At 45.3% G+C, this 25,940-nt stretch overlaps 1 protein-coding gene across 3 annotated transcripts in view; it reads left to right on the top strand.

The window, feature by feature from the left end:
- LOC117242304 overlaps window positions 1-14,149 on the top strand; it is a 252,371-nt gene extending 238,222 nt beyond the window's left edge. For all 3 annotated transcript variants that reach the window (XM_033508846.1, XM_033508845.1, XM_033508847.1), the window contains 3 exons: window positions 7,902-8,756; window positions 9,134-9,379; window positions 10,472-14,149. In XM_033508846.1, coding sequence (XP_033364737.1) covers window positions 7,902-8,756; window positions 9,134-9,379; window positions 10,472-10,563 — 1,193 coding nt within the window. In that variant the 3' untranslated portion in view covers window positions 10,564-14,149. The remainder of the gene's footprint in view (window positions 1-7,901; window positions 8,757-9,133; window positions 9,380-10,471) is intronic.
- The last annotated feature ends 11,791 nt before the right edge of the window (window positions 14,150-25,940 follow it).

Below are 25,940 nucleotides of genomic sequence, written 5' to 3'. Positions count from 1 at the left end.
AATAGGAGAGACGCGATAAACACAGGAAAATCACGATTCTGATACGTGTCGCCGGAATTAACGCAGTTGACGGTCGTTTTTCACACTTGAATTAATTAAAACCGGTCTTGATAGGGAGCAAGTGTCTCGCGTTGCTACGATAGAAATCAATTGTATTAGCAGGATAATCGTCGATAAATCTTTCTGAGAAAACGTAGCTGATGATTCTGCTGTCTCGCGTACGTGATTTGTAGAACAGTTGTTAGATTTTGAGACTGAACGTTGCCAAGGCAACTGCTGAAAGCAAGTAGTACGTGTCAATATACAAACCAGCGAAAATGTATCGGCGTTGAAATTGAAACTCGCTTCTCGTACTATGGTCGATCCAAAACATCGAAGAATCGTAACTTACACGCAAGATACGTACGTACGAAAGAAAGGAAATGTACGAGTTACACGGCGGTGCCAAGGTTTAGCGAAAGGATGGAAAACGCGTCCGGTCGTTTGCCGAAACTTGCCTATAAATTTCAATTGGAGCAGATAGACGTCGAGATGCGAATGATCGTGGTTGGGTTATGCGGAATGTAATTGAAATTAATTTAGAATCGATGCTCGACGTCGGCCGTGAGAGCTCTGCCAACAGCGATGTTGTAATCGGGCGGGGAAATCTGTTTCGGCCGGGTTAGAAACGCCCCGAGCACGCGCTCGTCGGTCGTCGTGTCGCTGTCCTGAAGTATTCGCCCGAGTCACGGACATCGAATCGACGCGAAAACCATTTTCTGCAACAAAGTGCAAAGTGTTCCTGACATACGTAAACCAACCCTGCGAATGCCTCTCGCGTGCGCAGATATTTAGATTCCGAGGAAGAAACCGTGTGCAATCTCGGAAACACTTTTCGCTCGGAAACGAACGTTGCTCGGTATCACGAAGCTCGCTGCTAGGTAACTCGGGTAACTGGCCAACGGGTTTAGCGTGGAATTTCTTTCGACTTCAACCGCTCGTAAACTCGATTTCTTTTCAGAGGATCCGGTTGTCCTCGTACGAAGGCTTTGGGCCACATGACTAATTCGTTTCATAAATATGATCCATCTAGTCGTGCAGTAGTTTAAACATTTACCAGTTCGTTTCCCTATTCCAAGCGGTGTTTTCTTGGTTCGACGCGAGATTTCGGATGACGGCTCCGAAGGCAGATGAAAAGGAAAGGTAAACGAGGATTGAAGCGGCGAAGAAATAATTTCTGCGTCAAAGGGTAGCTGCGTTTTCACGGTGGATCGACCATGGGCCACCTTATAACATCGTGGCTCTTAAAGGCCTCCTTTCAAGAGCTCGGAGTAAACGTTGCTAGGGTTAGGATTCGCGTCTTTGAACTTGACACGGGTCACCTGACTCTGCGGCTTCAGCCTCTTCTTCGGATCCTTGCTCCTTCAGTATGTCCCCCTTGCTTCTGCTCAAAGCTATCCCACGCTTCCACTGTTTTCCTCCGTCTGTCTCGCTCTTTCTCCGTTCCGAACAGATTCTCCGTCTGCTTGGCTTCTCTGTCGGCGTTTCAACCGCCGATGTACAGGCAACGGAGTACCGTTTGGAACGTTAACCGCAACTCGTCGTGTTATCCCCCGGCTCTTGCTCCTTTAATTTTCTGCCGCGTCTTGTCGTCGCTCGACACAGTCTATCGAGGTGTATCGAGGTTAGTGATGCGAACCTGCCTCGCCCTTTCGCCGGTTTTTTCAAACAATTTCAAGCAATTTCAAGCAATTTCAAACGCGCTCGTAGCGAAACAGAGTTTCGACTGGATGTTGAAAAATTTGCGAATCTCGAGGCAAATAGAAGATTGCAAATAGAAGACAAGGAAAGGGAGAGGAGGGTTAGCGAAACGATAAAACTTTTCGACGAAAGACAACGAGACGCATTGGAAAATTGGTAATTTAGCTAATGAGAAAATAACGGAAAGCGTAAATCAACGATAATTCACGAATAGACTTTTAACTGCTAATTAAATAAATTTACGTTGTCCAGTTGCAGAGATAGAGAACCGGACAGATTATATAGGCTGTTGGATGAAACGGAGGCTCGATAATAAAATTCATTATTCCCGGAAAATCCATTTGAAAGTTTGAAAGCCGGTGGATCCGCTGTGCACGCCGGATCCAGCGAGAACGGATATTGATCGGGCGACGATTGGTCCGATGAATTTCGCGGCATCGCGGTTCGCATCGGTCATTACACCTAATGGTTTAATATTCGCGATACAAAATTACGTAGGCAGCTATATTTGACAGAATCGGGTCGAAATGTTGGCCGGGCAATAATAATCAAGCCGTGCAAGCTCGATGTCGTTTAGCGCTGCACTCAGCTTTAATTACATCGCTTGTCACGCGTGTTTACCGCCGGAGAGATGTGTATTTTATTCCCTATAATGCATCCCCGAATCCAGCTAGCAGAAAATTGCTAGACCGTTTCTCGGTGCCTTTGATTTACGAAACGACGGTAGAACGCGATTGTTTTCCCAGTTGGCGAATTTTGTTGCCGCGTCGGTCCGATCGCTCTTATTTTACCGCCGAACCAACGCAACGTGTCGTTCGAACCGAAGAAAACATCGAGGATAGTCGGTACAATTGTGCAAAGCGAATATAACGACTTTCGAGCGAACAACTGGCAATTATTTTGGTGGACAGGTGTACGGATGGAAAGTTCCAATTGCGATCTGTCGCGACGCGCCATTCTGCAAAAATGCCTTTGTTAAATATACGGCATTTCGTCGCTCGTCGTCCAGTCATTTCGTTTTCATTACGCGGCTGCGTTTGTCGCGATTTATCCGCGTTGATCACGAGCGTTGATCAACGTAAAGACACAGAGCAGAAACGGGGGAAGATCGATGTTCGTTAAAAAAAAAAAAATTATAATATTATATGACGTTCGTCTGCAGCGAAATATTCTCCATTATCGTGTCGCGCAACAATCCATTAACTCGGAAAATAAGAGCGGATGACAAAGCTTTTCTTTTATCGGGGAGAGAAATTACCGGGCGTACCCTCGGTCTTCCTCGCAGTTGCTTACGTAAAAAAGAAAAGCAAGAAGAAAAGGAGGCACAAGGGAGGAAAAAGAGGAGGGAGCAAAGGGAGCAGGAAGGGGAGAGAGCGAGAGAGTATAAAGAAGTTTGACGTGGAAGAGCGGGACTAAGCGAAAATATTGGTCGTACTCGTTCGAGCGAAATCAAAGAGGAGAAAATCAATCCGGAGTCCACGGTGGGAAGTTAATGCGAATTAAAATCCAATTCCGCCGACGAGCGAACCCATTTCCAAACGTTGCATCTTCGTGACCGGGGAAAACAGGAAGTTCGTGTAGCAAACGGGGTCGACCAAGGGCAATGGGCAGAGACTAGAAGGGAGAATTTACACGGAGCAGGAAAGGAAACGTTTTACACAGCGAATATAAATATATAGCGAACGCGTGTGCTTTCGCCGATAATAAAATATTTTTGTTGCTAGCCCGTACATATTTTTCAAATGTTTTTATTCCGTACGAAACATTTTTCGGATTTTCTCGAATACATTCTGGACCTGTTGCCCCTTTACTTTATGAGCGATCCTCCTATCTTTTGAATCCTATTTTACCGATCACCGATCATCATTCCCTTTTCGTCGATGGATATGTTACGGAACGCGCCAAATATCCTATACCTCGTACTTTGGTCGTTTAAAATATATCAATCTGTCTGTAGTAGCGAGGATAAATATCCGAGTTTTATTAAAAAAATCTATTTTTCTTTTTCGGGATTTTATACACGGAAGTGGATTCGTTTACTTCGATATGACTTTTCGCTTAGTTGTAAAATAACATGTTCGAAAGGAATCGCACGAGATAGACATTATACAAGTTGTATAACGAGGATAGCTATAAAGCGAGCCATAAAGGGAGCAATATTCCATTTTCCATACGCGAATGTTTAAACAATATTGCTAGTCAAATAGAAGATGAACAGAACAATGTTTTCACAGGAACAAATACGTTCGAGAGCGCCGTCGGTCCATCGCAGTAACGCGATAGATGATAGAAACGAAGCAAGACATGTTTCCAAAGTTAACACGGACGACTGTATGCATGTATACGTATTTTTACGCATTTTTACGTATTTTCGTGGAAGAAAATGCGATGGAAAACGGTGGAGAAGTTTGCTCGAGTATAGCGAAAAATATCTTTGGAAAGCCGGTGATGTTTCCTCCGGTTTTCCGAGAGCGCGAAGCGTCCTCCCTGTTTCGACGAGGGCAGCGGCAGTCCACGCCCTCTTTCACTGCCAAAAGTTATTTCCGCTGGAAATTTATCGCTCTGGCGAGAATCGAGGCGTCATTTCCGGCCGAACGAAACAAAGAAAGCGTCTCGACTGCGACTCGCGCGAAAGATAATTGGCATGCCATTCTATCGTGTCCTTTCTCGCCCGCGGGCCGCTCCCTTCTCGCCATGGCCAACCCCGTAGATTTCTTTCCGGAAGAGCTATACGGTTGCGCAAGCTGACGATTGTTAAATGTACCTACGCCTCGGCTGATTTATTCCCCGGGGCTTTCGAAGGAGAGAAACCTGGATATTTATCGTCCCTTTCCGGCGTTGCGGTAAATAATGTGTTTGCTCTTTAACGCGATTTATTTCGGGCTACCGCTCTAAGTATCGTATAACGTATTGTTGCCTCTCTCGCGTCTATGGCTCGCCAAGAGGGAACGCGAACAAAAAAATCTATGTATACGTGTATTGTCAATGTTGCGACTTTTTGAAAGCTCCGTTGCGGTTATTGCTTCGCCGACACAAATTGCGGCCGGACCGCGGTTGGCGAAATTTCATTCCGCGTTTTTCCACGCTTTGGACATTGTCACAGAAAGTATCCTCGTGGAAAGCCAATATCATGTAATTAAATTTTCGACGGTTTGAACAGAAAAGAGCAACGAGATTGCGTATGTGGTGTACGTGCGCATACTGTGGAGGTCGCGCGCGGCAAATTTTCCTGATCGATCAGATCCGCGGTCGGCCATTTCGTTTCGGCCGGCCGACAAAGAAAGTCGTTCACGGGCGTCGGTCGATTGATTAATTAAAAAGTTGGAAGTGGCCATGTCGAGGAGCCGTCCTTGATCCGCGGCCATGATAACGCGTCCATTTCCGTTTCCTCTTTTTGTCGAGAGAGCGACACGCGATTCACGGCAGTCGACCACCCGTCAATTAAATTTAATTGTTTGGCCAACTTTTGCCGATTGCTCGAAGGAACGGTCGAAAGAAGCTGTTGGAATTTTTAAATATCGATCCACGATACAACGTCCAGCCGATACGCGCCATAGTTTTCCCTGTATTTAGAATTCGTACGAATGGTTATAACGAGATTAGGACGCGCCAAATGACACAAACGGAGCGGAGAAGTAAATCGGATACGAAATGCCTGCGGAACGTGATTAAAGCGTGAGAATAAAATCTGATTCGTTAAATTACACGGGAAATCCAGCGGTATTGTTAATTTTCTATTGTATATGAAATCCTTAATAAATTTCGATTATATCAAGTACGGTATTTTATGACATGGACGTAACGAAGCACGTTGGAATTAAACGAAAAGTGAAAAGTTACAGGGGTAACCACTCATAGAACTTTGCTACTTTGCCATTGAAATTCGTGGCCCGGCAGCAATTCCACAATACATTGTCAAAAGTTTCGCTCGACGAACGTAATTAACGATCGTCGAAGTTCACGATTTGTTCTCCCGATCGAAATACAAAAAGGGAAAGGTAGAGAAAGAAAGAGACTCGAAGGGTGACCTCACGGGGATCCCACCCTTGGCCCATCCCTTTGGCCAGGACCTTCGTAGAGGGAATCGCCTAACGAGTCGGAAAAATCAAGCCTCCTTTGCTGGAATCGCCTTTGACCCGATGTAATACATGTCTAATTAACCATGAAAATAACGAGATTTTTGTGACTGGCTTTTCCCAAACGAGCATCGAAAGCGATTTCTCGATCGTATCGAAAGGAAAGAACTTTAGGGTGAGGAAAATGTCCCAAATTATGACTTCCTTCCCGCTTGGATTTGCTATAATTTCATACTTGGTATGTACTGGCTCGTGAAAGTATTCCAGCGCTTGTAGAAGAAGCATTTCGTAAATATATCGTACGTGTTGTACGAAACGTTTTGAAATTTCATTAGCGCGGTAACGAAACCCGGCTATCATGATTACGTTGATAAAGTTTGAAACAAATTTCGAAATCTACGTAGAAGCTAGCGGATACGTTAGTGTAAGTTTAGTTTAAAATATCACTTCGACAATTAATAAACCTTAACGTTATACTAAATGCACATTTGTAATGAAAAAAATTATAACTTGGATAACACATTTTCAGATCGAAAATGTCTCGTTACGATGCCAATGAAATTTCAAAAACTTTCGTACAGCATACGTAATATACTCGTAGAAATTGTCTGCGATAAATGTTCGCATGCTTTCGTACACAGCTACGTATATCGTCAGCGAAATAAAACTGATTCGTAGAATACAGCCGAAGGCTTAAAAGAGAATATAAAACGTGCAACTATAAAGATAAGACACCGGTATTCGTCTAAGGTGACGAAAGCTACTCCAACGCCCGGGAAACAATGAAATCTTATCGTTGATAGGAGGGAAATCCTTTACATTGGCAAACAGAAGATAGCGGGTCGAAGTTTTCTCGAAATGATCGAGGTGAAATTTGAAAGGCAAAAAATCGATGGCTGCCGGCAAACAGTTGTTCAGGCCGCACGGCCGAAAGTTTAGCAAATATTTCGCCACGTCGGGTCTGCGATGTTTGTTTAGCATCTTGGATTCTTGCCTACCTCGAGCCGCCTCATTAAGCCGGAAAATAATACCCCGGCGAGTGGCGGTGGCCCCGAAACAACGGAAGAAAACAGAAAAGCCGGGATTCTGTCGCGAATCTTCGGCAAGACAGCGAGTGCTGCGGAAAGCGGTTGTTGCCAAGCGGAGGGAGAGGGACTAGCCTGAGGGTGCGACGTCAGATTTGTCTCGTTAGAGTTCGCATTGTGCCTGCCTATGGCCGATTTACGCTCTCTCGTTATAGCGTTCCTTCTTCGTCTCCTAGACGAATCCCTGCAATTCCTTTCTTTCTCCTTCTCGCTATCTAACGAGCTTCCATTAAAGCCATAATGCGCTCCTCTTGCTCGCTTCGCGATTTTTGCCACTCTGTATAATAGCGTGTTCCGTCCTATCTATCCGACGACTTACTCTTTGTCATCTTTCTTGTCGACGACTGGATATTTCGAGAGGTTAATCGATCGATGCAAGAAGGGTCGCCTCGAATTCTGACCCGAATCAGTGTGTTTTGGAGGTGTTTCGCAGTTGGCCGATCCGATCGATCTTTCGGCAAGAAGGCGTCGTTAGGGAAGATCGATAGACCCCCATCGAAAGTTTCTTGTTGATTGCTTTCGGTGTACGTGAACCAGGTAATTTGTAATTCAGCTGATCTCCGGTTGCGATGTTTCTCGGTAACTTTGCCGGTGTCTCTCTGCTTAGGGGATCTTGCAGAGAAAGTTTATAGACAGCTGGTTTATCGAGATGCCGGGTCGGCGGCGTTAGGAAAAGGTCCTAATCGATTCGGAACACGTTTGGCATTTCGACAAAGTATCCCCTCCCCCACCTCCTTTTCGTCGATATTTCCCATTTCTTCTATAGAAAATTACAAAGTACACTCAACTGCTAATGCGTAAAATTCTTTTCACTCGATACTTTTTAAGAACTTTCGAAACGTCTCGCTCTCATAACGTGTCGGTAGAATCGATCGCAAAGACGTGCCTAGGGACTGTGGTGGGAACGGACGAAAATAAACGGTATTCTAATGGAACAGCCGCAAGGATTCTGGAAAAGAATTTTCCCGTTTCTCACGGAACGATTTTCTGAAAATTTCAGCCAGTTCCCCGGAGCCACGTACGTGCCCGTACTTGGGCAAATTTACGGTGACGGGGGTGAACCGGAACCAACGGAACATCCGTGAAAGCCGGAGGAACCAACACCAGGAGGGCGTCAGGCGTGACAGGGAAAAAGTTCGGCACGCCCAGGAACGAACCCAGGAAGATCGACGCGGCCGGAAGCTCGACTTCGACGTGGAGAAACGAAGGGCGAACAACGAATACCTCGTCCATGAACGAATGGGCAGGCGCGCCAGATCGAATCGCAACAACAGAAACCATCGCGATCACAGCCTCGAGGAGGTGTCGTCCAAGCGAACTTTGGATATCGAGGACCTGCTGCGCGACCACACTAGATCCAAGATGAGAAGATCGGAGGACCAGCGATCGACCGAAAGCGTATCGAGGTCGAAACTCAGAAGAACGCACGATCTCGCCAAACGTTCAGCTATTAGTATCCAGCGAACGAGCAATAGATCAAGAAGAAGCCCAAAGATGGAGGACTTCCGGGTAGACGCGGACGATTTCGCACGAATCAGGCAATTCTGGGCAACCGATTTCGACGATACGGATGGCTCGAGCATGCTCGAGATTCAGGGTGATTATTTCGGCGATTACCCGGACACCGCTAACCTGCCAAAAAAGAGGTCAGGCAGAGAGATGACGTCGAGCCTGCTGGCGAGAACGAGGAGAAACGTCGAGCAGCTGAATCCTAGCAACGGATCTTTCGAGAAAAGGGAGAAGAGAGAAGAAGATATCTCTAGATGCAGCTCCGAGGTTACTACCATAACCATAGGATGTTCTACCGCGGACAGAATGGAATTTCAGACGGACTGCGTCGAAGACAACGCGATCGGTGAGTGAAAATTTCAATTTGACAGAAATTCGATCATTTCTGTTTTCACGGCTTGGCAATAAAACGTTATTTAAATTTCGTTGGAAAGTACCACCGATCTGAGCGGGGTCGCTGAGCTCACTGATAATTAAAATTGCATCGATAATACGACTCGCGTATAGATTCGTCCGTGCAGTTATTGTAGCAAGATCTTTCAGCTTTACTATCCGTAGCTTCTCTATTCGTCGACGTTCAACTTCAAAAGTTGTCGGAGTTTGTTTAAAGGATAATGGCACTCGACGGTTAACGAGCGACTCGAAATACCTCCCACCATTATTCTGCAAGTTCGTTCCGTTAGAGCGGCAGGGATAAAGAAGCCTTTGCCTTCTCTTTCGCAGCGTACTCCTGCCACGGTAGGTGGTTCGACGCGGAGGGCACCCAATTCGTGATCGCCACCCAACTGGCACCTGGCACGAGCTGGTCCAGCGAGAACAACAGGCCCCAGCCGTACAGAAACAGTCGAAGATTGTGCTTCATGTACAAAGAGAGCGGCGGAGTTGTCAGTTTGACTGCCAGCGAGGTCGCCTGCCAGAGGGGAATTCCGCCGCCCCCACCTATGTTGGCCTTCAATGCTACCAGTACCGGTGAGTACCTCCTCCTTTCCTTCGGCACTTCACTCTTGAGGATCCTTAAGGTCTCCGTTCTGCCTTGCCGAGGACGCGTCTCCGCTGCAATGAACCTAACAGTTTTGTTCCGCAACTACCGCCGCTCCGCGAATCTTCCTTCGTTCGAGCACTTTGTCTCGAGATTTAGAGGCTGCTCCCCCCCCTCCCCCCCAACGGAAGAGCATTGTCAAAGAAATTAGGCCACTTTCGTGGCACTCGTTCTTCTCTAGATTCTATCTTTTCCTAGGACTTCGTTCTTTGACACCGTAAGATGCTATTTTCTATGCTTTCGCAATTTTTCGCGTTTATATAACTCAACATCGTTGCTATTTAACAATTAATCTTCCGAAAGATACGATCATTCGGAAGCTTCATTAATGAAAAATACGGACGCGAAGTCGCTTTACGTCGTCCTTGCTTACGGCATCGTTCCCTTATTTGTTTGACGTTATCAGATTGTGTAGCGCTCATCTGCGTGCTTCAGGTTGAAGCATCCTCGGAACTTGAACCGTTATCTTGTCACTCGACGGAGGATCCTTCAGTTTCGTTACCCCGTCGTTGCTTTGTTTGCTACGCCTTTTCACCTCAGACTTCGCCAAGCTTATTGAAAGACCTACCGATTTGCTTCCCAAATACTTCGCGAAGTTTCGAAACGGTGGTATCCTTATTTCGTACCTTCGGGAGAAACATCAAGGTTACGTTGCATCGATGCGAGATTCGACGCGTCTTCGAGGAAAGTTATCGCAGCTGTCCATGAGAGAAGAAGTGGCGTGAGATGCGAATTTTCTTACGCGGCACGGAATGCAGTTTGACAGCGCGACAGACTGCAACGTCCAATCAAAATCGTCGCGTCAGCGATTGTCATCCAGCGCATTCTAATAGCCAGATGGTGCGCGACAGCCATGCATAATTTACTGCGACACGTAGACGACTTCGCCTGACAAATGTACCGTGACATCTCGTTGATAAACGTCGAATTAAGCGGCGACGTCGCTTTAGCCCATCGATGTTTACCTAATCCTTACCTTAGTCCGATCCAGCCTAAGAACAAACATGATTTTGTGCTTGCAGGTCAGTGCATGGAAGAGAACAGGGGCTTTGTTACTCGATCGACGTACCTGATGATCGTCAGCCTGGCGGCGGTCGTCGCGATATACAGGTGATTCTAATCGAACGGACGACGATCTCGCGACCGTTAAAACTCAACGTTTGTAATCTGCGTTACTGGACACCGTGTGGGTGACGAAACGAGGTGGTACACGTGTATAAAAAGAAAATATATATATATTATATATTATACATATATAATATACATATATATATATATATTATATATAATCGCCTTTGGCGCGAATCACCGAACAAGATCGGTCGAGCGTCCGGGCCAACGAGAAAGAAGAAACTGAAAGAGAAAATGGCACAATCGATACTTTGGCTTCGAACGCTCGTGTCCGTAGCTCTTGCTAGCCTCTCTGATTCGTCGGGAGAAATTCGTGCTCGCACGACCATCAAAATTTTTTCGCGCAACGAGAGACGAGGAAAGATATCGAGGTTCGTCCTAGCTAAGAGTGCCGGTCCCTGATTCGATTCGATCTCGAGGAACGAAAAATAAAGTCGCCTATAATAAAGAGACAAGAGGCAAAACTCTGATTTCTTCCGTATGAGAGGTGCTCCTCCTCCAGACCAGAAGGAAAATCAAGTAGACAAGAAAAGAGGGCGGAACATCGTTTGGGAAGGAGACGGATCCGATCAAGATGAACGGTTTAGTGACGGAAGGGAAAGAGGAAGGAAGGAAGGAAGGAAGGAAGGAAGGAAGGAAGGAAGGAAGGAAGGAAAGAAGGAAGGAAAGGGTATTACTTTTCGAAGGAAATTTTTTTCTCAACGACGGGAAAGGGAGCCGCTTGTTCCTTCGAGAGGAACGATGTAAGGAGAGTGAGGGTGAAGGGTCGTGAAGATCGAACGCGAATTTCCCCTGGCCAGTAGGTTTTTTTACCGATGTAGCTCGTAGGCACTAGCTAATTAAAAATCGGGTAAAGATAACAAAGTAATTACACAAGTTTTTATGGTTAGACCATATCACGAGCGAGATCACGGCGCACGATCGATCGGATTCTTTAGCGAAAGGTGACGAGCGATGAGAACGGGATCGATTGCCGGCCCGCAACGATACCGAAGAGAGAAGAAAGCAACATCACGTTTTAGTTAGTAAGACGATCGACCGGCAGAGGTCGTTATCATTTAAGGTAGAAACTACATAGAGAATAGCTTTAATAAGGCGTGAAGGGGAACAGGTTACTCGGCAAATATTTTTCACACCGGCTGCTCCTTTCTTTCCACGACCCTACAGAGTACTGTAAGTGGGTGTACCGTGTATTTTGTATTACCAGTTCGAAGAATAGAAGCCGGCACGAAGAAAACAGGAGTGCACCTGTATCTCGAAACATCGTGGATCGTTGTTACTAAAGCGCCATCGACTTTTCGATCGTAGCAACGCATCGTTTTTTAGAACAATTTGAGCGCTATAGATTAAATTGTACGATAAAAACAAAGACGTACCATTTTGAAGTTTCATTTCACCGAGAAGTACAATGTTCGAACGGCACGGAAGATTCCGCATCCGTTAACAGATTTTGGGCCAATCGAGAAAGCTCGCGGCAGAATTCAATTACCACACGAAATATTAGTAGATGTATTAAAGGTTGATTGCATTGTAGCTGTTATATAATAGCTACAAAGGGCTATTAGCCGTGTTATAGCTGAATGTATAGCGTAACTATTATATAATAGCTGTAATAGCCGCTAGCTGTATTAATAACCGACCGAAGGGGAAAAACATATTTCAAAGCTTCCGAGTTAACTGCGTTATTTTTCTATTGTACGATACAAAACAAAAAAAAAAAAAAAAAAAGCACGCGTCGCTCGTCCACGATGTTTAGAGAGCCGGACACAATGATCGATGCTACGAATTTATTATCGCACCGAATATTATTCGCCGAGTAAAACGTTCGATCTGTTAGAATGATCGCGAAGAGTGAAACGTGATTGACACCGATACACGCGCGTAGCAAACAGTGTTAAAAGGTGTTAATGAAGTAATTAACGCAATACAATCTATCGTGTAGTAGGATTATTTGATGCGCCAATGGGCTAAAAAGCGGAGAGGAACGAGAGACACGAGGAAAGAATCAGGGTCCGCCCAGCCGAAATTTTATTTTTGTGAAAAATCTTTGAATAATAAATCATCTTGCACCGAAATAATCTATATCCTGCCCGCTAATAATTTATCGTATCAATTGCGTATTAACTCGAAACTATTTGCGTATAACTTCAACGATCGCAATGTATTCTGCATGGCTAAACAGAAACGTCGTGCCCGATGATAAATTTAATCCAAATATTTCTGGTATTTCGAGAACATCACTATTTCGACGATTCAATTAACTTCCATCGCATCGGGGCGGTGAACAACGATAGGCAATTTCAAAGCGCCGTAAAATTTATTTGATCGCCACTTGCAGAATATCAGCGTTCCTCGAACACGCTACGTTTTAATGTTTCGAACGTTAATCGATTTCTATAAATGCCACTTTCTTTTCTCGTTAATTACGAACAGAGATCGGGTTACTACGCGAAAATTAGGTTTACTTCGAACGAGGATTCGTTAAGCTTTCCGAACAATACGAAGGATCATTCTCGAGAGGGGAAAATATCGGTAGACAAACGGCCGAACGTGTAAAGTGTAAAATTGTAACTGTGATGGATTTTCCGGTCCGTTATACCGACTCGCAATCGGGAACGTTCCCCTCTCATTCGTGCGTTTGCTCCGGATTATTCGTTCTTTTCTGGCGACACTGATTCTTTCTCGTTACGATCTTGGTGATGTTTATTTTTCTTTGTCGAGCGTCGATGGGTCTCGTGGAAAAATTCCTGTTGGTAAAAGTTCCAAGGCGGATATTCCCGCGGTAGTTTATCGATGCAAACGGCGATCGAGAAGGTGAAACGTGGAATATAGCGTGAGACAAATTGGCCACTTGTTCGACCCTTATCGCGCCGAGGGGAAAAAAAAGGAGTCGATGGGATATTTTATTAAAGAACTGGAAACTCCGAGAGCTATGACGTTGATCTTGCGAATCGAAATGAAATTTACCACGACAAATGTCGAAAGAATCGGAATATCGTGCGCGATCATCGAATTGGTCCGCGTTCGCGATTCTCGATCGCGCGTAAACATCGCAAACGATATCATTTCCGGTATGCCGGAAGGATTTCGAGGAACGGCCGGGTTTATTTAAAAGTCTGGAGACGGAGGAATTTTTCCAAGAGCCCGACAGCGCCCGCGTTAACGTAAGCAATAAGCAATAAAGTCACGCAACGGCTCGATCGTGTAGACAAGAGATGTTGCGTTTCACGAGAAAACTGTACCATCGCGTTATGCCAGAGATCTTCTATTATATTGGTTTGTCCAAACGGATTTTCGCGACAGCGACCGAAAACGGAGAGAAAAGGGAGACGCAAGTGGATACGGACCGATCGATCGCGAGGTAGGACGCTACGATATTATTGTAACTAATATAGAGTCTATATTATATTATTGTACAAGCATCTTTGTAATAATTAACCCGAACCGAGTGACGAGAGGAAACGAAAAGGGAAATACGAGCAATGAGGCACGATAGAAGAGTACGCAACAATAGAAAACGGACACAAAACAAAGCGAGAAAAAAGTTAAAAAAGAAGCAAAAAAAAAAAGATAAGAAAGAAAGAAGGTGAATAGAGAGAGAGAGAGAGAATGAAACATAGGAAAAGCCAATCGCTATTTTACCACTTTTCCAATCGCGGTACACGTAGTTTTCACGCCGTTAAATTTTTCTTCGTGCTCATTTTTGCGACGCGGACGAGGACGAGCCTCTGATCCCTGAAAATTTCGCGTCTGTAAATATATCTGTGGCCACGCGGACTCCGCTATTCTAAATGCATGTCTCATTTTTTATCGGCATTTTTCGTTCAGCTGCACCTCGTCGAGAGATCCTCCACTCCCCTGATCTCGAGATGAAACATAGGTATTTCGGAATATCGTACAGGTTGCGTCGCAAAGGCTCGGCGTCGTACGAAAAAACGTTCTTTTAGATATGAACAGAGTAGTACGTAACTATATAGAGGAAAAAGAGGGCTGTCGACGTGCTTTTTCGTCGGGAAAAAAATATCGAAGCGTGGAAAAAATGCCCGCGCGACATGCGGAAAAATGCGGTGGATCAAAGGCTCCTTCTCTCAGAGGCGTTCATTTAATCGAGTGAAAGACGCTCTCCTTTTCAGGGTTCTCGCGAGAGAAAGATCGATCGACTTTCGTTAGGCTTCTCGGCAAGTACCTTCCTGACAAGTTACTTACCGTCGTTGCGCACAGAAAATCGCGGATTAGCGAGTCACGAGGCGTTTTTCTTTTTTTTTTTTTTCTTTTCTTTTTTCTGTTTCGTTCGCTCTATTTTACACGTTTTTGTTCGTTTGCTCACCAGACGAGTAGAATACTTAGTGGTTTAGGACTTTTAACGATTAGCACCTTAGATGCCATATTGTACCTAAGAAGATGCAACGTATTTAGCATAACCTTAAGGTGAAAAACATAGCGATTAAGGATTACTCTAGCTTCATAGGGGTAATAAGCTCATTGTGACAGCAATCAGAGGTGCCCCGCGGTCGAAGCGCGAACAAAACAACCTTTTTCTTTCCCCGAGCACGTTTTTCGATCACCCATCTCGCGTCTGTCGCGCGTGCACTTCTTGCGAACAGTCTCGAATGCCAATTCTGTCTGGAGCGTGCGTAAAAGATGTTTCAAATCGATAAGAACGAGTCTCAAAAAGAGAGAGAGAGAGAAGTGAGCAGGGGCGCGGCAAGGATTTCTACTAATCTAACGAAGCGTCGGTTACTCGAATCGCTCGGCTACCGGGTCCGCATAAATATCCGAATTTTCGACAGCTCGAGTTTATAGACTACTTTCGTTCCACGCGAATACTTCAACTACGGTTATCGTGCTGAAAGTCAAATGTTACTCTCGGCGGCGAAATATCGGGACGATTCGAGGCGCGGAGCCTTAGCGGAGAACCTCGACGATCGAAATTCTACGAGTCTCGGACCCAGCGAGCGGGTTGCCGCGTCCTGCCGCACGTCACCTATTCAACGATCAATCAGAATCACACGAATTCGCTGTTAGGACAAAACCGGCGGACCTTCGATAAGAAAACGAAAAGGTCGGAGATTCGGCAAATCGTCGAATCGATAGCGATAGATAGTGGCGTTTATCCGCGGGTAGGAGGGACGTATTCGCGAATGATAGTTAGAAGTTTGTTATTATTTTCGATTTGCCCGACACAAACAACGCCGAGGGATTTGATAATTATCAGAGCATCCTCAAACATCGTTACTGACCGACCGCCTAGGTTCGCGCCACCCGGCCTCTCGTCAAACACGCGCTCCGCTTAATGAGATTGATGCAATCGGCCGATGCATTTAATCCGGTTAATTTACATTGGGTCCTAATATCGTACGCGAATATTCCGCTAATGCAGTCGGTAATGAGAAACAGAAAATTGCTTGCACAAACTGCTCCCTTTCCCATCCCCCTGAACGCGCGTACGCGGACAAGCGGCTGTGAGCGCTGGTGTGTACCATCGCCAGAGTTCGCTTTCGACGAGATTTCGACTTCGCGCTTACTCTCCGCGTTTTTCGATTCGTCCGGAATCATCGTCGTCGTCGTCGTCGTCGTCTTTTCCATTGAAATTTCCAACGGAGCATCGCGAATTAATTTGACTTGACCGATCGAGGGGAACGATTCGAAAAGCGATCGAATTTAAAGCGTGGATAACGAGAGTAAACGAACGGTATAATTTTCTTACGCGTTCATTTTCGAGGTCGACCGCTTTGACGCGCCAACGTGCCCCACTGTCTGCGAACAAAAAAGTTTAATTACGGTGGAAAAAAAACCGACGGGTAGGACGGGAGAACGAAATTAGTCGGTCGAGAGAGGAAGAAAAGGAAGAGGAAAGGAAATGGCGAGCAAAACTACGGGATAAAGATGAGCTGGCTGTCGAGGGAATCCAGGGGAAAAGCAACGTCACAGTCAGAAACAGGACACGTTTACGCGGCCTGGATGTCGGTTAACGATTTTATGGAAACCCGTCTAATGGGATTATCGGATTACTTCCGCGTCGGTACGGGTGCTCTACTGCAGTTTATTATTCTCATACAGTGGATTATACGCTCGTTCTTGAATCTTCTTCTATAGATCGTACAAAGCCGGACCTGCGAGCGGCGTGTCTTTCAGGAATGCAGGCACGTTTGCAGACGTTTGCCGGCGCGCGAAACGGTTTGCCGCGGTTTACTCGCGCGCTAAATTAGCACAGAGTTCGAACGTTTCGCGGCATAAAATTCAGCGAGAAACGTAATTGCTGGTTGGCCAAGGCGGCGTGATTTTCCGAGATTTCTAACGTCTTTTGATTCTCCTAGTTCGACACGTGCGATTTTATTAAATGGCGATTTAACGAGCTCTCCGCTAACGAGGTAATCTCGAGCGCGTCTTTTTGTACGATCGGCGTTCAATTCGGTCGAGTTTCAGCCCCTTATCGTTTGCTCTAACAGCAATAGGCAACCCTTAATGATCCCGCGTGACGCATCCGGGCCGATTCGAAACCGTCGCTCGAAGATTAGAAAGGCATCGCGTGCCATATGGGGACGAGCGTGTGCACCCCTGGCCGAAACTTCTCTCCGCGTACGCTCCAGCGAACCGAGGACGTTTTCAATCAAGGGACAATCATCCCTCGACGAGCGATCGAACCTTTTTATCGAATCATCGCGGCCCGTCGTTTCCATCCTTCGAACGAAACGTCAGCGGCCGATCATCGAACAACGACGAGAATACTTTTTCGCGGCGAGGGTACATATGGAGCAATATAAGAGTGAGTGTGCGTTCACGAGAAACAGAGAGGGAGAGAAAGCGATCGAGAGCGAGAGAGCGGGAGAGAGTGAGAAGAGTCACGATTCAACTACGATATAAAGGACAAAGTCCGAGGGTAGACGGAAGAATACCTGGACGAAGGAGGCAATATTTTATAATACGGACAAAGCATACCGCTTCAGAGTTTCTAATACTTTGTTACTTTAATTTTCAATAAATAATTATTATCGGTGTTACAGTAACTTCAGCCTATACGATCAATTCTTGAATTCCTTGAGTGATCGATTCGAGAGACTCATCGATTACTTCGGCGGGATTTCTTTTCTTCGTTCTTCGTCGAAAGAGTCGACCCACTCGAACGTTCGCCCTTTTACGAAGAAGCTCCAACCGAGCGTAACCAGGCCCATGCCGACAGTCCTTATTGCGTACGTTTGCGCACACTTTACGATACGCATGTATATAGATATACATACATATATGATCGCATACCGTGTGTATAATTTTTGGTCTCGTGGGAAGTGCCGGGTGCGCGACGCGTTGCGTGTTTAGCGAACGATGGAACCGCGGGGCAATGACGAGACGAAAGAGAAAGAGGAGGAAAAACTGTATGCCGATTCGATTTTAAATTAGAGGATCGATCCTTGCTTGATCGGCGACCCGGGGACGGTAGGTGCATCGCCAACGTTTTAATATATCTCGAATTTACATGTAAATTATCAGTGAAATTCGTAGATCGAAGTTTCGCACGAACTTTTGCAAAAATTACATATTTAAATTTCAAATGTTTGAAAAATTCTAAAACGGTCGGTCTGGTTGGTTAATCGGATGGATGATGGCGAGTACACGCGTAAGCAATCTGTAGACGAAACGAGGAGGAGCGCAGTCACTCTCGCAAAGTGTGATTCATGAACCGTTCGTTTCTGTGCACCAGGTCACGGTCAGCAACCAATGAAAAAGATGATTCTCCTTATTTAGTGGGGCAAGCGATCAAGGACATTGCTGCCGGCAGTTTTACGCCGGCAGCCGAGCGAATGATTTTCCAACATACCGCGTAAAAATAGCGGCCTCTGAGAAAAGTATACATCGCTGGAACAGTTAATAGAATGTCGATTCTCTGGCTGACACGTGTCGGATGTGATCGGGGATAAAAGCTGCCAGGACAACGGACGAACGGAGTCGATAGAGCGACAGCAGTTCGCGAACGTTCACCCGTGCAAACAGCGTTTCTCTTATTTATTTATTACGATTTTCTCCCGCATGGAAACAACCGATCTACCCGTTCGTATCGGTAACTTACGTACATCGGGCGCAAAACAAAGAATTACGTAACTTTGACGTTCGATTATCTGTTCTTGTCGTAACCGTGATAACGTAGCTATTTTAGCGCAATCGCGGTGATTTTGCGAAATCAGAAACGAACTTGGCGTGGCTTATTGAACGTTACACGCTCCGAGTGGCGATACTGGCGTGCCGCTTCAACCGAAATTTATCAACTCGAAATCGTTCGATGGACCGGAAATGGCCGGGTTAAGAGAACGCCGGAGCATCCAGGATTTTTCGCGTGGTTGCTTAATGTTCGATGCGTCGCGAGTTGCGCACTTATCGCCACTTCGCAATTTCGTCACCTACGACGCGTGCGATTCAACGATGAGCACGAACCATCGATCATTAGCTGCACGAGGTTTAATTGCGTCGAACGATTCAATTTGACGAGTCAAGCGTAGAATAGACGGATCGAGCCGGCCGATCGGAATTTAGTTTTGACCACCCTCCTCGATTCTAACTTTCCGACGCACCGCGCGTTGCAAATTGTACAATGTGCAATCACGTCGAATCGACGAAGCGACACGGCCCGATGTAATCGAGCACGATCGTTAAAGATCGTCACGCGATCTCGTCCTCCTGCCAGTGGTAATTTGTGGGATGTCCAGCTCCGCTATCGGCGTCGAAGAAAAACGGAAAGTAGACGAGCGAGAAATCGAAATTCGCCATCGCTGTTTCTATATTTGCGAGATCTATTCACGAGGTTCAACGAGAATTCGGATCGTGCTCCGATCGTCCCCAGTGTCGTTCCGCAGAAAAAAGAAATAAATTAAATAAAATAACCGATAAGAAGAAAGATAAAAGCGTAAAGAGGAAACAGAGTTACTGTAGTCTCTGTTGGATGAATGACAGAAAAGCAATACTGCATGAACGAGGCATGCGTGCGAAGCGAGTTTGCGAGAGAGTGAAGCGAAACAGACGCGAAAAAGACAAGCATGTATCGGCAAGAGAGAAAGAGAGAGAGAGAGAGAGAGAGAGAGAGAGAGAGATGCTCAGCGAATGACAAGTGTGTAAGCTACCTGTGCCTTGTAACAAACTATGTATGTATATACGTATTATATACACATGGTCACACGAGGAAGAAGAAGAAGAAAGAAGAAGTACATTACATACCACACATGTAACACACGTAAACTCTCACGGTAATCTATATATTTAAAAGAAAAAAAAAAAAAAAAAAAAGAATCGTTGCCGTCTCTTCTGAAACGCAGCAAGAAAATTGAGAATCCCTCTCAAAATTTCGTTCAACGCGCGCGTAATGATCGACAGGACGAAGATACCTGGAGATGGATGGCGGAAGAGGTGACGGGAAAAAATAAAAAATCTTAACGAATGAAATAAAGAAAAAAAAATCGTAAAACAGAGGAAACAAATACAGTGAAATATGTTTGTTGAATTGAATGAAAACACAGGAGAAAAAATGACGAAAATAGCAATAATCGAATCTCAGACTGAATTATAAAATGGAAAAAAAAGAGAAAAAAAATGGGAAAGAATCGAATATTACACCGCAATCTTTGTTGTCGCGGCGGCGACGCGCGAGCGTGTTAATTATTATAAATACTGTTACAGTGTCTTGCTACACACACATTGGGGAGATTAAAATAAAATCTCGAAGCTCGAACATGGATGGTTTTATTCGTTGGCTCTCGTGCGAGTTTCATCGCACTCGTTTGATAAACTCACACATTTTGTTTTCTTTCCCCCTTTTTCCTTTCAGGAGACACACGCGGGCGAGAACGGACAAACGAACGAATGAAACAAGGGGTCGCGCTACTACCCTCTACCGTCTAAAGTTTGCGATTCGATCGATGCAGTTTCGCTCTAGCTGAAACTATATTTTTACGTAATTCCTTCTTCGTTTGAAAACATTTCGCCGGATCCGCTTCCTTATTCTTCGAATCAACGCGAAATTTACGCAACGACGAAACATTTTTAAAGCAAAAAAGACAAAGCATCGAGATCACACGAGTTAGCTTTTTCTCGATAGGCCATAGATCTTTGTATCTCTCCGCAAAGCGGACGTCTTGGCTCAATTTTAAAAGGAACGTGGCCTCGAAAGCGAAACTTTTTCCCTTTGACAGTGCCAATTCGCTCGATTTATGGTCTGTGCGTTACGTCGACGCGGTCAATTGCCGGCGAACAGTCGTTCCTCTTTTGATTTAAGGCCATTTCTCTTTCCTTCTTTTTTTTTTTTTTTTTTTGTACGATTGACCGAATATGTCTCGCGTTAAGCGACACGCACACCCGCATAAATCCTTCGCAGCCGGTGGCACGTGCCGATCGAAATTCGCTTCGGGACGATGATTTATCGCGGTGTGGCAGAAGTCAAGACTATGATAAGACTTTGCATTCTCGTTTCGTGTTTAGTCGTGATATAAGAGTAAAGGTGACTGGTCACGAAACCAAAGAATAATGGCCCTATCAGTTTTTCGTTACGCGTCGAAACGGGAAAGCTTGCCTGATTTTTCCATCGACATCTTGGAAGCGATACCGCGTCAGGTATCAAGAAGAGCGGAGTTTCGAGCGCGGTTGTAACTCGGAAAAAAAGCACGTGCGCCGTCACACAATAGAAACGGATAACAACAAAGTGACAGCAATTTATGTTTAAACGACGCGGCTTTGTATCGGCGCTGTGTCGGTCGTACCATCGACATTATCTTGCTCGTTTTCGCGTGACGAAAGCTGCCATTTGTACGGGTCGCATGCGCTATGCAGCCGCATCACAGGGCTGCTTTTGTTTTTACCGAGAAGGGCTCTTTGTTAGCACGGATCAGCACCGATCCATGGATCAGGTCTAACAAAACGCCGGAGGAACGATGTCGAGTTTAACAAAAAAAAGCCATCGCGATCGCGTCAGTCAAACAGACGATTTTTCCCCGAAGATGGATTTATCTTTTACAAGTAGATACCGTGAAATCGCTCGAGGCAGCACTCGAGAACGGCTGAAAATTCCGAAACAAAGAGCAGCACACCGACGTAACGATGACGTTACGTTTCAAACTACATGGCTCGAGTTAGGTCTCCTTTTGTCCAGTGAACCGACAGAACCGAACGATTTATCGGAGACGAGACATGGCTCGCGGTCGTGTCGCGGCCGGAACAGGTTCCCATCCAAGGGAGATCAATGGAGGCAGCGTTAGCCGACGTTTCCAAATTGGAAAATAACGCGTGACCCCGTGCACAGTGGCCCGCTACTGGCCGTTTCGACCGGTTTCGCATCCTGTTACCTGAACGTTACTCTTCCGCGTCGTGGACCCAATTGAGCTCGTGTGTCAGTTCGACGACTCTATCTAGTTCCACGCGAACGTGCTTCTACAGAGCCAAACTTTCTCTTTGATGTTTTATTTTAATATATAGTAACACGAAGAAATTGTTTGCATGTTACGTTTCGAGTTGTAAAAGAGGACCGAGAGTGAGAGATATATGCGAAAACTCGATCGTTCTTCTCACCTTAACCGCTATAAGTATACTTTTCGGTTAAATTATCGCGACAATTTTTGCCAAACTGAAATAACTGAAAGCGTAATCGTTTCCCAAAGATACGCAAGTCTACTTCTCGTCGTTGAATACACAAAGTCGCGAGTTTATTGCGCAGCAACTTATCTCGTAAATTAACGATACGTAAAAGTGGAAAGAAACGTTTGAAAAATATGTCTAACATTCGAATCTTCGTTTCGTAATAACCTTTTAACTAGCCGTATTTCTTTTATTGGCCATTACTCGACAAACTGTTACGCGGCGAAGAAGTTAATCGTGTACATTTTAATCGCGATGCACATCGCGAGCCGTGGACTGCGCTCGCAGACGCGAAACTCGCTGAAAAGCTCCCTTAATATTGCGATAACGTTTATACGCGTGCAGAAGGCTGTACAAGCTCCTTTTAAGGAGGCCCCATAAATTTCCAAAGTACCCGTAAAATGATTATAAACGACCGAAGTTATCCTTAACTGTGCGCCGACGTTGATTTAACGTAGACTTTACGTGCCTAACGGCCACGGAAGTGTGTATTGTTGCGGCGAGCTTCGAGGGAAGTCTATCCTTAACGAACAGTCCTTCGGGACCCATAATTCCGACAATTTCCGACCGCGCTTTCAAAAATCGTATTTCGTACGGAAGTCGGCTGGTTTCATAACTTTGTTAGTTCCTTGCGTCGAAAGCACGGTAACGAAGAGATACGTGGACGATGCAAGAATTTAGACGAAGACAGAACCGACAGTCGCGCTCTATTTTCCAATCTAAGATTTGACGATTGGACAAAGATTTCGTTAAAGGGAAGACTTTGAACGAGCTTATAAATCTGAACTGTCTAAAAAAAGATAATCTTGCTAATAGCGGGAGATCGGCGAAATCGAGTTGGAATTTCTGATTGGAGAATAATATCGGAGACTGTGTAGACGATACGAGATATCGCGAAATTGAGTCCGGATTCTTTATTCAAGTAACGTAACGATGAAAGCTAATTAGAAGCGAAGCGTGCGCGATGCGACAATTTAGAAGCAAACAGACCCGACAACGATTTCATCGAAAGGAAGAATTTTAACGCAACGTAGGTAAGATCCGCGAATTCGAGTTCGAGTTCCCTGTTCTCGTCCAATCTTCCTTAAAGGGGTCCAGATATTCCTTTTTTTCTTCGCTCGTCTCGGCAACTTTGAATTACCTAAATTCGCTGCAAGGTCCCGCAAGAACGGGGCAACGTTAATTACCGACTGTTTCGTTAATAAGCTCGCCCTCGCGAAACGTTCAAGAATGAATTATGTTAAAATTAATGCTCTGCAAGGAGAAGGGAACGGCAGCGGCGTTTAAAAAAGCTTTAGCCGAAAGGACACTGTAACCCTTGCCGAGTTTAACGATCCTGAAAGCGTACATCGTTGCGGTGATTCTCGAACGCGTGTCTTCGTTCCGGCTCGGTCCAGACGTTTCTCCGTCAAAATTTCATTTAAACTCGCCTCTATCGTCCGATACGATCTCGTTCGCGCGGGGTATTCGAGAAAAGAGTACCTATAAATATAGCGATAACTGACAGTAACGAGAAAAAAAGAGAGGATTTGTGCAAGATTTAGAGGCGTACATCTTAACGAGCCAACTATTACGTTGATTAGCCCGTAGCGGGACAGCAATTATGTCGCGATACGCGTCCGAGAAATAAATGACTTTGAGATTAATGTGTCGTAAGGGAACGTAGGAGTAGAAGAGGAGAGTAGCATGATCGATAAAGTTCTTTTTCAACGGGCGTAAGTTGCACAACATGGAATATATCGCGACAATCGAACGCGGTTTAAAGGTAATGCCCGAAATGGATATAAACTTTTGTTCGGAAATTTTATACGATCGTGACAGGGCTCGTAAAGCGCACTTTACACGTGGCCAAGTTCCGCTAACCTTGTCGACGATAGCGAGATTTAGAAGCTTCGAATTCGGGAAACGTAAAACCTAATAGCCCGGAATCGCGTGATCGCCCCTATCCTGCCACCCTGCGAAAGATTTATCCCTCGGTAACGAATCCGTAATTAAGTTTCCTTAACTTTTCCGATTTTGTAACACATGAAATTCCTCAGTGGCGTATATCGAACTTCTTTAATTCCTATCAAATATAGCAAATATATTCCCGATTGCGAGGTAAAAATCGGACGTGGTACTTTTGCTTGGCGATTGAAAGAGTAAGAAGGGAAACGGAGAAGAACGCTGCCCGTGTAAAACGTCTCTGGTTCTTCGTTCCTCCGATCACAGTTCTCCTTCCGGTATTACTATGGACAGCTTTTTATTTTTTGGAATGAACCGCTGCGATTTATCCCATTTAACGAACTACCAAGTAACGCGGTTCGCTATAATCTACGCGAAGGAGACTTGTTCGGAGCTAAACACGTCGCGGGCAATGTTTCCCGCCATCTCGTTAAATTTGAAAAAATGCAAATGCTCGTTGGTTCGTCAGATTACTTCCTTCCTCGATTACTTCTTTTCAAACACCGAGCGACATGAATTTTTCCCGCGTGGTCTTCAATTGTCCTACTAACGAAGCAAATAGATAACTCGCTACGTAATTTGTCTTGGAGTTTCAAGGTATCTAAAAATTTCAATGAAACGAACCAAGAACGAACGTCAACTCTACGACGATCGAATACGATTCCTACCTCGAATCCTTGATTATCCCCTAAATTTTCGTCTCTACTACTTGCCTCTGCGATATACGTAACTTTGTCTCTCGTCTCTAGCTTTTATCGCGTTATTCTTCCTTAAGTATCTGTAGCGTCTTAGATAGTTTTAGCGATAGCGATCGTTATCGGCTGTAAGTGGTTGTTGACCGAAAGAGAGGCGGCCGCACGAAGAGGCACGCGAAGGTACCTCGAGCGTGCTCCGTGGCTCTCCATCGCGTCAACGTGCGAGCCGGTCGCGAATCGTTAGAACGCAAAATTCCGCAGAAGCTTTAAATTTCGGAGGTTCGCGTAAAGGACCGCAAGCCGCACAACTGCACGCGGTGGACCGCACGCGGCACATGAGACCGCGCTGCGATGTAACGAGCCGCGTTCCAAGCGTGGACCGCATAACAGGCCGCACGCGGCCTGACAGTTGCGCACCGCTGTTCACCTGAACGCGATATTCCACGAAAAATAAAGCGGCCGATCAGGTGAGAATCACTTCCTTTCCTGCTGATCGGCACACTGCACAACCACGGCCGCATCGATCGTCGGCCGATCGATCAAATTATCCACTCGAAGGAGAATCTCCACGTACACGCGATAAGTATACATCATCCACAAGTACATATGTGGATACCGGTATGCAAATCCGATCAAAAGGTTCCTTATTTTTCTGATATTTTCAAATCTATGATCGAACGGCGTTTCTCTGCTGCCGATTTTGTTTATCTCTTGCCATAACTGGAATCAGATGCTCTGCCAATGTTAAACCGAACCCAGGAATATATCTGTATCGCTCTAATTCCATTTGTAACGAATAGCTAAAACCTGGTAAAATTTACACAAACTTTTAGAATTGTGGCTAGAAACGGACAGACTTAAAGTCACCTAACTCGGAATCAATTTTCCTTCACATTCGGTTGTTGTTCTATACTAATTATACTAATTAATATTAACCACTGCTTTCACCAATACCTGCTAACTGTATACGATTGCCTTAGAAACTAAAGGCTTTTATTTGTGGTATCAATATTTTATATATTTGCAATAATTTTCGTAATAGTGTAGTGTTATTTACATATACGGTACTGTTCCTGTATTGTTCGTGTATATTACGTCACAAATTTGCCTCGTC

Source organism: Bombus vosnesenskii, unplaced genomic scaffold (genome assembly GCF_011952255.1).
Source record: "Bombus vosnesenskii isolate JDL3184/JDL3185 unplaced genomic scaffold, Bvos_JDL3184-5_v1.1 scf7180000016273, whole genome shotgun sequence".
NCBI lineage: Eukaryota > Metazoa > Arthropoda > Insecta > Hymenoptera > Apidae > Bombus > Bombus vosnesenskii.
This window is presented reverse-complemented; position numbering and strand designations above follow the sequence as displayed.